Consider the following 12572-nt stretch of genomic DNA (forward strand, 5'->3'; position numbering starts at 1 on the left):
ACTTGTAAAGACCTTTTCTAACGCGCTCCGATAGCCCGAGAATCAATAGTTCTATCTTCCCCCTTCTCTCATTTTCGCCACCAAACTCCTTAGCTTCGCATTATTCAGCTCTTAGATTTTTAGCACTATGGCCGCCAAGTGGCCGTGATGAGTGAAGAAATATTACGTCACAACTAGCCAGAGATAATATTTGTCTTGAGCTTCAACTAGCGCGGCTTAAAGGCCTTCTTCGTCTATCCAGAGTTACTGGTCGATTTATATCTCTATCGGATGAGTTATTATACGCAAATACCAATTACCTTGACGTTTTAGTTAGATCGAAGGCGTAGAGCGAGTTTAGCTCGTTTGACGAGTTTCATTGTTCCAATTTCATACGATCGAAATGCGGTTAATCGAATATAAAACGAATTTGCAGTTAGATAATCGGATTTTAATTTCCGCTGAGTAATGCCTATTTTATACGCTTTAGCTGGGAGAAAAAATAACATATGTAAATATTAGCGAATAAGTAGGTTAGTCCATTATGAAAAGGGATAAAAAAGCTAAACTCTCAACAAATTTGAAGAAAATTAAAAACTTACAAATAGCTCGTACCAATAGGTCTTCGAGCAAACAAAAAGACGCGAAACTCGGACCAAATAGGTCTTCGAGTGAAAAACTATGCAGTCCATAGGTGGTTCCTTTAATGTTACATTTGTAAAATCCAGACTATCGTGGGTTTTATAGGCGATAAGCAACTGACAGATAAACCATTATGTACTCAAAGAGTTGCAAATAAAAGAAATAAAAATTAGTTTTTTTTAATTTAATATCTATCAAATGAATTGTGATAAAATTGTCGTAATATTAGACAAAAAACGAATGTATTTGTTTAAACTTAATGAGAATGAGGCATTATTACCCGACCACCTGATTTATTAGGGATTAAAAGTCGCTAGATGACTTGGACCTATAGGTGGTACCTTGGGTATTAGCTTAACTGATTATTATTATTATTGTTATTAGACTATTTCTAGCGTTGCTCCCCATTCCCCTTCATTGGTTTCCTGAAACCTATGTTTTAAGACGCGATTGTAGCACACGCTGGTGACGTTTTTCCTTCCCCCCTTTCGTGCCGTCTCAACATGACGTCATTCTCCCAAAACATAAATTAATACATTTTTGCATTATATTTCAGATTTGTGTTAATGCAGTTTTGACAAAGTTTTGAATATTATTTACAACGGTGAAAACTCCGGCTCCCCTTCAATTCCCACCTTTGTTGACTTACCTGGTGGTTTCCATATCCAGATTTGTTAAGGACATTTTAAGGACCAGCAACAAACATTAAAGCTTAAAATATCTATCTGGACCAAAACATTTATGACGGAATTGTAGTCGTTTCATTATTCAATACGCATCTAGTGTCTGGTCCTAATAAGTTGAGACTTAATTAGAAAATAATGTCATTTTATTTCCTATTCCAAAGTGGATTTTTATGGCATTTCAATTTCTTTTAATTTTTGTTGTGGTGTAATGATAAATTTAAGGGGGCTCGCGATTAATATCATTTCTAGGTATATTTTTATAAAGTATAAAGTACTTAAAGTGTTAGTTGTACGAAAAATCAATAGTAATAAAAACGAATGAATGCGGGCTGGTTTTGAAGCCCAGGACGTTCTCTTTCCAAAAATGTCATTGTCGAAACCAATTTCCAAGCCTAAGTGTATTAACTTTGAGTCCGAAACTGACCTTTTTCGCTCCCCAAAATCCTGAAATTTTCGGCAAATTTCTCTCCTCCGTAGCACGAGCAATTTGGGGCAAATCAAAGCTGCAGTTTTATTCCGAAAATAGAAGGAACTGAAGTTGAGGGATTCTGTTTACTTGTAGAAGTTTTCAAACCAGAGGTTTTTAATCATAATATTAGGCTTATTATCGAAATAAAAAATATTGTTTTTACGCGCGCGCTAGAATTTACAAGGAGCCTTCGGTTTCATATCGTTTTCTACTACGTAGGCTTGTGTATGCCTATTTCAATTACTACCGCGTAGGACTTTTTCCTGGGTGTTAAATCAACCCGCTTTTAATCCCAGATGTAAAGAAATGTATTACAGACAATTAGCCAATGATAGATACGCTTCGCATTTTCTGACGTCATGGGTGCCGAAAAGAATTTTAGAAGTCTGGAAAATCGCCGAAAAACTCGATTTCCACCATTTCGACTTCTTTTTATAATAATTCAAAGACCACTTAACCGATTTTGATGAAATTTTCTGTACTTGCTATAAATTTTTTGCTCTTTCTAATGAACCATTAATTAGCCATAGCTAAAATTTCGTGCAACCAACACTTTAAATGTAATTGGAACCATAGCAAAATATCGCTCACGGCGATACAAATAGCTGTTTTTCTAAAGATTAGTTTAACGCATCTTCGAGATAAAGAGGTTAAGCAAAGCCCCGGAGAAGGCTTAGCGGCAACTTCAGAATGTTTCGACTGCCCTACCAACAACGGTAGATGACAAAGCACCGTTTTAAGCCAAGCAGTTCCCGTTTATAACGCTAGGGGCTTAACCTCTCTATTATTAGTAATGTAGGGTACGTAAAAGCCCTCGCGTATAAATTAGACGCGAATATATTTCCAATTTGAAGTTTTCGCTTCGGGGCTCGACTCGTCAAAACCCGATATTGGTTTCCAACGCCGCGCGTACCTTTATCGATTTAACCAACGCCAAAAACCGTAGGCAGGCTGCGAGCTAATTAATTGGTAATTAACATTAACAAGTTTATTTTTAATGCGGGTACGTTTTAATTTATTCGGTCTAAGGGGCGTTGCTGGTCGATTTCCCCCTCCCCGGGATCAAAAAAATTAGCGAAACTCGTCCGGGCTCTTAATTAAATTAATTAGGGGCATTATAAAAGGTTGAGGTAGGACGAAGTCGAACAGTTGGAAGGAGTATTTTTAGTTATACGACCTCCAAAACTTAATAATATACTTTCGGAAAGTATAGCTTGATTTAGAACGCGCCTACATAACTTCGAGCGTGGATTGGACTCGAGTAATTAGGCAAGGTCACACGGGGAATAGATTTACTGACAAATGGACGATCGAGTGGGCCAACGAGCACGCCCGAAGATCAAGCAAACCCCAATAAACGCGGAGAAAGATCTTCAGTTTTAGATGATTCGGGTTTTTTCCGCTTCTATTCATTTAACTTCATTAATTTAATGAGAAGTGTTCTCGAAGACGTTCTTTCGTGGCTGCTCGCGAGTTTTATTCTCGGCCGTAGAGAGCGGTCGGTCGCGGCGAAGGATGGTCGGGTACGCGGGGGTCGGGCCACTCTCCCGGTCATCAAGCCAGGCACACGCGCAGCTGCTTTTACCGCGCCATTTCCCTCGAATTAGACACAGACCCTTGCCTGCCACTTACAATCAGCCTTGTTTCTTTTGCGCTGAAAAACACTTCACTCTAAGCGTAGAATTGTTTCCAAAAAGAGGACGTTTTAGCCCCGGCGAAGGAAAAAAAGGCTGAACGGCTAAATAAGAAATTAGGAGCGTAGCGTTCGCCCTAGAACCGCGGAACCTCGAATTGCACTCAGCTCTTTAAATAATGATAATAAAAAGCCAAACTCTTAAAAAGTCGATTTAAAGCCTCCATGTTTTTATCAATTTGATTTATATCAGCGGCCGAACTAACTTACGAGATCCGAAGTCGGGATCTGGTCAAGAAGGAAATGCCCCTTGTTAAGGTCCCTCCTAAGTTGTCTCCACTTTAGGACATTGCCCCAAATATAGGATAGAAGTATCTTGGGATTTCGACGAAGAAAGTAGGAAAACACGCTCACCCTTATCCACCATTTTAACAGCGATTTCTACCCATGGAACTCTAAAAGTCACAAAATCTTCAACCCGAGGTCTATTCACGCGAGACGGCATTTTTGCCCAAATTGGTTCGCGAACACCGCTTTCGTCCCGATCGAGTTCGTAAATCACGTTTTCGTTTGCACAATCCACCAAAGGTTACTGAGATTTTGCGATTTAAGCGGCGAATATTTCTTCAAAAAACACCACCCTCTTCATTATTAAAGGTGTTTAATATTGATATAATCATTTAATTTTGTATAATTAAACGGATGTGTACGAAAATTATTAGATTTAAGTATTTTAAACTAAACCTCAGTAAAAAAATGACTTTTTTTTAATTTCATCAACAAAAATGCTATAGCGTTTTCCATTTGACTGCTTTCGAGCGCTCGAGATCGTCCCAATCAACTTTTCATATTCCATTTGCGTGCTCGGATTGGCTCCGATCAGTAAACGCGTGTTCCATTTATTGTTCCCGAACGCTCTGAGATTCCCCCAAACAACTTTTCATATTCAATTTGCGTGCTTATATTTCCTCCAACCATTTAAGGCGTGTTCCATTTATTACTCTCGATTGCTCTGAGATCCCACGATCAACTTATCATGTTCCATTTGCGTGCTCGTATTTGCTCCGATCAGTAAACGCGTGTTCCATTTATTGCTCTCGATTGCTCTAAGATCCCACGATCAACTTATCATGTTCCATTTGCGTGCTCGTATTTGCTCCAATCAGTAAACGCGTGTTCCATTTATTGCTCTCGATTGCTCTAAGATCCCACGATCAACTTATCATGTTCCATTTGCGTGCTCGTATTTGCTCCAATCAGTAAACGCGTGTTCCATTTATTGCTCTCGATTGCTCTAAGATCCCACGATCAACTTATCATGTTCCATTTGCGTGCTCGTATTTGCTCCAATCAGTAAACGCGTGTTCCATTTATTGCTCTCGATTGCTCTAAGATCCCACGATCAACTTATCATGTTCCATTTGCGTGCTCGTATTTGCTCCAATCAGTAAACGCGTGTTCCATTTATTGCTCTCGATTGCTCTAAGATCCCACGATCAACTTATCATGTTCCATTTGCGTGCTCGTATTTGCTCCAATCAGTAAACGCGTGTTCCATTTATTGCTCTCGATTGCTCTAAGATCCCACGATCAACTTATCATGTTCCATTTGCGTGCTCGTATTTGCTCCAATCAGTAAACGCGTGTTCCATTTATTGCTCTCGATTGCTCTAAGATCCCACGATCAACTTATCATGTTCCATTTGCGTGCTCGTATTTGCTCCAATCAGTAAACGCGTGTTCCATTTATTGCTCTCGATTGCTCTAAGATCCCACGATCAACTTATCATGTTCCATTTGCGTGCTCGTATTTGCTCCAATCAGTAAACGCGTGTTCCATTTATTGCTCTCGATTGCTCTAAGATCCCACGATCAACTTATCATGTTCCATTTGCGTGCTCGTATTTGCTCCAATCAGTAAACGCGTGTTCCATTTATTGCTCTCGATTGCTCTAAGATCCCACGATCAACTTATCATGTTCCATTTGCGTGCTCGTATTTGCTCCAATCAGTAAACGCGTGTTCCATTTATTGCTCTCGATTGCTCTAAGATCCCACGATCAACTTATCATGTTCCATTTGCGTGCTCGTATTTGCTCCAATCAGTAAACGCGTGTTCCATTTATTGCTCTCGATTGCTCTAAGATCCCACGATCAACTTATCATGTTCCATTTGCGTGCTCGTATTTGCTCCAATCAGTAAACGCGTGTTCCATTTATTGCTCTCGATTGCTCTAAGATCCCACGATCAACTTATCATGTTCCATTTGCGTGCTCGTATTTGCTCCAATCAGTAAACGCGTGTTCCATTTATTGCTCTCGATTGCTCTAAGATCCCACGATCAACTTATCATGTTCCATTTGCGTGCTCGTATTTGCTCCAATCAGTAAACGCGTGTTCCATTTATTGCTCTCGATTGCTCTAAGATCCCACGATCAACTTATCATGTTCCATTTGCGTGCTCGTATTTGCTCCAATCAGTAAACGCGTGTTCCATTTATTGCTCTCGATTGCTCTAAGATCCCACGATCAACTTATCATATTCCATTTGCGTGCTCGCATTAGCTCCGATAAATAATCACGTGTTTCATTTATTAAAAAATTGTTGAGGTCGCTCTCCCAACGCGCTCGGTCCACTATTTTTCGGGTGTTCCTTTTCAACTCAGGATTAATACGCGCGAATTTTCGAAACATGTTCCATTTCTTTGTCAATTAGAGTGAGATCAATTATGTCAGCGACGGATTTGGAGCGAATCTCGAGGAGTCAAATTAGTGCTATTAAGAGCTATTAGTGTCGCCGACACATTGTGGAAATCTTTTCGCCATTCGCACGGAGCAACTTGGTTTTCACAATAATATTTTTCAAAAATGTTTGTTCGTGTGAATAGGAACTTAGAATTTGGTTATTTCGATTACGTGTTAGGGAGTACCCCAAGAATATGTGGAGTACACTATCATTACGCAGAGTATCCCAAAATTACGTGAAGATTTTGATGAGATAAATTTCGGTACATCCTACAGTTGATTTTTACAGTACTGAAATGTACATAGCTTTCTGTAAAAAAGAAAAGCAATAAAGTCGTTTTTAATATAATACAAATCACGTCAGTAAATATTACTAGTGAAATTGTAAATTTGACAGTTTCTGTAAAAATTACCGGACTATTTATGTAATCTGTGCTATGCAGTTTTATTCCGATAATGTCCCAGAAATGCTTGGCTGACAAACTGTTTATTTAAGAAAAACTGAAAATTTTACAGATCAACAACGTAAAAATAATTTAACGAATGAAAATATTTCCCAAAAGTGGTTTGAATTATTTATACCAATAAAATATCTCACCATCCTCGTTGCGTGTGAGAAGATAATTTTATAAAGCATAATTTCATTTTGTGTCAATTTGGAATTATAAGTTGGATATATTTAGACATATTTTCATCAATATGTAAAACATATATATATATATATAACTATGTTTCCCATAAATGTGAGTGTTCCATTGCGATTTATAATGAAATTCTTCATAATTATTGCATGGCGTTTCGATATTCATCAAACGACTTTTATACTCGGGAATCCGTCGAAATCCGATGTTCGTATAAATATTACAAAGTCCAAATTTCAGCTAGTCATTCTAATAATAGACCGGTTCCGCCCTTTAGACTATCGTCGGAAAATGCCGGTATCAGTAGAACTAAAATACAACAATATTGCCCTATATTAGAGGTCCATTGCAAATTTTGACTTTGAGACATTTATCTGAACGTCGGATTTCGACTGATGCCCGAGCATAAAAGTTGGTCGATGAATATCGAAACGCCAGGCAATCATTGTGAAACATTTCACAATAAATTACAATGGCCAGCTCATTTATACTCATATAGCCAAATAATAGCTTTAAAAACTATCGGTTTTTCGGTAAAAACACATAACACAAACCAAAGCAATGAAATACCATGAAAAACTGTAAAATACATAGTAAAATTAGCAGAAAATTTTCAGTAATTAGCGATAAGGATATATCGGTTCATTTTACAGTTAATTTCTAAAACTCTACGAGAAGTATTACCTGTAAATCTTTCTGGAATGGTCAGGCATCATGTACTGCCAGTAAATTTCTGTTATATTTCGAGTGTTTTTCTCTCAGTGAAAAACAGTAAAATGTTTCTGTTAAAGTTCTAGGTTTTCAATGCAGAACGACACTGGTAAATTTATAATTATTTCTGTAAAAAATACATATACTAAAAGCACAGATGACAACTGTACAATTTACAGAAATGGGTCTGCTTTTTTAAATATTGATAAATATGCAATTTTACATAATGGTTCTGAATAACCCACAGACAGATTTTTTTAAAAATATACAGAGGTTTTCTGGAATCAGGCATTGCCAGAAACTTTCTATAACTTTTACAGAACAATTTTCTTTCTATGTAGTTTACGCGGAGCAGTGGCGTCGTTGGACCCTTTTTGGGGGCTATAGCCCTCCTCAAATGTTTCCAAAGTCCCCTACAAAAAGTAATCGTAGCCATCTCAAAAATATCGATTATCACCGACAGTAACCTTCTTACTTTGTATATGAAGAATTCAAACCTGTGGTGCGATAGAGTGCAATATAAATCGACTATAAAATTGATTATTCGCATAAGTTTAAATATATTTAAAAGATTTAACACTTCTAAAAAAAAGTAACAAAAGATAATACGCTGAGTAGGCATATTGCGCCGAGATTACGCAATAAACAATAAAGCTATGTCTACAATCCTACAAGCTTCCCCGTTCACTTTTTTGTGTGGTTTCTTAACCCGTCTATTGCGGGAAGCGTGTACACTTTGTAGGGGATGTGATCAGCCAATCAAGCTAACGAAATGCCAAAGCAAACCTAATTTCAATCATTTTTAATTTCAGTTACAAAGATCTTACCTGGGAAATATTTATTTGAGCACGTCGAGTCTGAGTACAGAAGGCAAGTACAGATGCGAAGTTTCCACAGAATCTCCCTCTTTCCAAACAGTCCGGGAGAGTAAGGATTTAACAGTTTTTGGTAAGTTGATGTTTTTTTTTTCAGGCATTTTTTATCTATGTAAGCCATAATCGATATTTAAAAGAATCAACGCTGAAAAATCGTACTGAAAATTTATTAAATCTTTACGATTTAATTTTACACTCGTACACAGCTTAAAGGACCGTTATCATAGGCCCAAACATTTTCACCTTAAAATTAAACAAAAGATACATTTAACATCCGTAGCTCTAAAATCTTTTAAGTTGTTTTACGTAGTTCTCAGGGGCATATTAACCATTAGGCAGAGTAGGCACGTGAATAGGGCGACATTTTTCTAGGGGAGCCAAATTCTAAGTACTTGGCTGGCGCCAAATTTTTATGTGCCTAAAGGTGCCGAAATGGTTAATCTGCCTCTGGTAGTTCTCTAAAATTTCTCACGATAATTGAATGAAAATACGCTATACGCTGATTTCACTTTACTTTTTATCGATTCGGAAATCCACATTTGACATCAAAATTTATTTTAGAGAGCATAAACTGACAGTATTGAATTTCAGAGGGCCACCAAAAGGTCCAGTGGGTATAATCTCCGAAAACCAAATCTAGCTGTTAGTTTTCTCCGTGTCTATGTCAGTATAAACGATTCTATAATATACAATACAATATAATGAAGACTCTTAATTAAGATTATCGATTATTTTTAGAATATGTTTCTCACTTTCGAGTTTTTAAATGGACCATTCGCGAAACCAAACGTCCATAATTTTTAGCCAGCTGACACCCACGGGCACGTGCTTAATGGGTAGGCCTAACTAGAGTCAATTCTTTTATTTCAGTTTTGCCACAAGAGGGACCCTTAATTACGGGAACCCTTCCTCAATATTTAGTGGGAGATTTAGTGAATACAACGTGCACATCCGGCCCTTCTAAGCCAACAGCTACTCTGAAATGGTACATTAACGGAAAAAGAGTAAGATATGATTTTTGTTGAAAGCCGCACCTGTAATAGTGAACCAAAAGGTATTTGAACCTTGTCAGGCTCAAACTAGATGGGAACACCATTTGGAGCCCATACGTCAGATAGAAAGGCTAGAGGGATCAGTCCTTCGAATGACGTTCAAGGTGGCACCGGATCATTTTGTCAATGGCATGATGAAACTGCGCTGTACGGCGGTCATATCCGAAGCCTACTCGATGAGTAGCGAAGAGATTATCGTTGGAGACAGTGGCGTCTCCAACGGAGTCCAATACAGTGAGGGTAGTTCTATTCCACTACCTTTAACCAGCCGATTTTTAATTTGTTGAACTTCCATAAATAAAAGGTGAAGACGTAGATGGTCCCACGATATCCGGTGGTCTACCTCGGTACGAAGTAGGAGATATAGTTAATGTAAATTGTACAGCGTCAAAGTCAAAACCACCCGCGGAATTGCAGTGGTATCTTAACGACAAAAAGGTACTGTGAAACGTCGGTAGTAACCAGGGTTGGACATAAGGCACTAGTCACGGCATTTGACTACTAAAATAAATGCTCTGAATGCTAAAATTAATCGAAATCTGGGGGCTCACTAGTCAATTTGACTAGTGAAAAATTAACCTAAATATTCATAAATAATGGCGAATATGTCGTATCATAAATTCATCATTCATCAATCCTATTTTATTTTTAAAAATATCGCAACATGCTTGTAGACAATCAAAAGTCCCGAGAGTCCATTGCACCTCATACAAGATCTGATTCAGAATCTCTATCTCAAGTTAATGCGTCATTTGATGATATTATCAATGAAAATATTTTAAACTAGTCAAAGACTCTAAGTCTTGAAAATATTGTGATCGGCCAAAGTCACGTAACTCAAGTGATGTCCAACCCTGGTAGTAACGTCTCTAAGAGACAGGCGCGACAATATTGTCACTCATTCTTTTCTTCCCTCGTCGCGCGTACAGGCGCCTATAGATCACTACGTCTATTATCCCCCAATTAGCTACAGAGATGGTCAAAAATCATCAGTTCTGGGACTTCGTTTCGAAGTTCTTCCCTGGCATTTCGATCACAGTGAGATGAGACTCAAATGCACGGCCACGCTTTCCAAAGTCATCAACATGAGTAACGAGGAAATGGTTCTGGGAAGTAGTCAACAGAGTTCCTTGCTACATATCTACGAAAAGATGGGACCCAGTAAGCGAATTGTTCTATGACTTTTACGCGATAGCCCGTAGTTTCTCCGACAATAGACGATTTAACGTAGCCTTTAAACCAATATCAAATAATGATTGTCAAACGAACGAGATATATCTTTGAAACGATTCTTTTTCAGCTACAAACGGCGCTACGCACTGTGTTGATTCAACCATCAAATGGTTTCTATTGCTGTTGATGTTCTCTCCGTGGCAATTCATTGAATGATTAACAAGATGTTATATAAAATAAAGACAAGTAATAAGAGACAACCTCCAATCGTCCCGTGCAATTTTGTTTCGATGACGTCATATTAACAATGTAAGCTGAGCCCTCTAAATAGCGTATTTCCTTTCACATTTCTTGAAAAAACATTATGATTTTCAAAGCGACGGAGCGACGAGATTGAGAATCAGGCTATTATATTAAAACCTCGGTTCAGGCTTACGTAAAAAATATAAAAGTTCATTTCGTCGATTTAAACAGTGACGTTTCAAACTACGAGAAACTTCTCACTCGTACCTATATGGATGAGGCTGCCATTTTGGGGGAAGAATTTTGTGGATGAACTGACGTGACGTCGTGACGAAGTGACTCTATCACGGTTGAAATTTGTCATTATTAAATAATCTAATTTTCGGTTTAAAACTACCATTAATTTGAATATTCATGTTTGGAAAACCGTTTACTTAAAAATAAAAATATGTAAAAAATAATCTATTTGCTCTTTCAAATGGTGATATATATATATATATAATATGGTTCGATAAATATTTATTTGCAAAATTGTGACGGTATGTATAGGCACTGAAAATGGAAAATATACCAAATACCTTCTTGGTGAACGTGAAACGTGTAACGTGAACCAAAAAAATAATAATTCCTTCCAAAACAAAACCTAATATTACCACTATCATGAAATTTAAATAAAGAAAGATATACGGATCTCAAATATAAATAAAACAAATAATAATATTAAAAAAAGTGTAGCTTTTAAAATGTTATTTAGGGAAGAAATTAATGAAATGCTATCGAGTTACACGAAAACGCCAAAGGATGAAATAAAGGTTTCTTTCTGACGAGTTTTGTTCACATTTTATTTTGGTCATAGCTTGGGCGGGTCGGACATTATAGGGAAGCCAGTGCTACCAGTAAATGTTTGCAATGACGTCAAAGGGAATTATACGGCTATAAGAATGACAGTTCCAAATTAATTTTGGAAGTCTAATTTGCGATGGTCGTATGAAGATATACACGGTGATTTCACGAGCGAATATCAATTTCACCTCGATCTCCAGTATCACGCGATAGTAAATCTTCGAATGGATTAGTTGAGCGAATTTGGCCGCAAAGTACAGAATTCCTCGTAAAGAGTAATCTCGCCATATCCGTACCCGTAACAGCTCCGCTAACCGAAAAGAATTATTGATTCGATGCGAGTACGGAATACTATAGAGAAGCGTATACCACGCGCTTTTGGAACCAAACGAAGAAGCCGAAAAACCTGATATAGGCGTATATCTACTGTATTTTTAATACCCACACTTTTAACGCTAGTTGGCTCATATTTTATTCTTTAACATCGAAGCGAATATCGCGGGGTGGAGGGTCCTCGTCTTTCGATACTCCGCCGTTCATATATATATTTGAAAATGTATTTGGCAAAGTTGAAAGATGTGACTGGTTGGTGGTGCGGCGTCCGGAATCGATAGACGCGGCCATTCTATATGGAAATGTATGGGGCATAAGGACCTTGAGTGTTTGTCTTGTCGTTCCACTCCGGGTCCTCCTTCTCGCTCGCCTTTCTTCTATTCTTTTTCCTCTTTTCTTTGGGGTTTCTTATTTTATTTCTGCTAGAGTTATACCTAAGAAGGCCAGCTCCGTGTACGAGTTTTAGATTTTTACCAATTTAAAAGTTTCTCCAGATTCCATGTTATCGATTTTGTCGTGAAAGACACTATTGAAATGTCACTCTTG

The 12572-nt window shown here is 37.8% G+C and overlaps 1 protein-coding gene across 2 annotated transcripts in view; it reads left to right on the top strand.

Moving 5' to 3' along the window:
* The window catches only part of LOC149932299 (uncharacterized), a 41815-nt gene extending 30188 nt beyond the window's left edge, over window positions 1-11627 (top strand). The window contains exons 3-8 of one of the 2 annotated variants that reach the window (XM_090155689.1): window positions 8320-8455; window positions 9253-9386; window positions 9455-9674; window positions 9739-9872; window positions 10364-10595; window positions 10735-11627. In XM_090155689.1, the coding sequence (XP_090011815.1) occupies window positions 8320-8455; window positions 9253-9386; window positions 9455-9674; window positions 9739-9872; window positions 10364-10595; window positions 10735-10823 (945 nt within the window). In that variant the 3' untranslated portion in view covers window positions 10824-11627. The remainder of the gene's footprint in view (window positions 1-8319; window positions 8456-9252; window positions 9387-9454; window positions 9675-9738; window positions 9873-10363; window positions 10596-10734) is intronic. The other variant, XM_090155690.1, reaches the window with a different exon arrangement.
* Window positions 11628-12572: the final 945 nt, after the last annotated feature.

The sequence above is a fragment of the Leiobunum rupestre genome, chromosome 8 (genome assembly GCF_980474605.1).
Source record: "Leiobunum rupestre chromosome 8, qqLeiRupe1.1.hap1, whole genome shotgun sequence".
NCBI classification, from domain to species: Eukaryota; Metazoa; Arthropoda; class Arachnida; order Opiliones; family Sclerosomatidae; genus Leiobunum; species Leiobunum rupestre.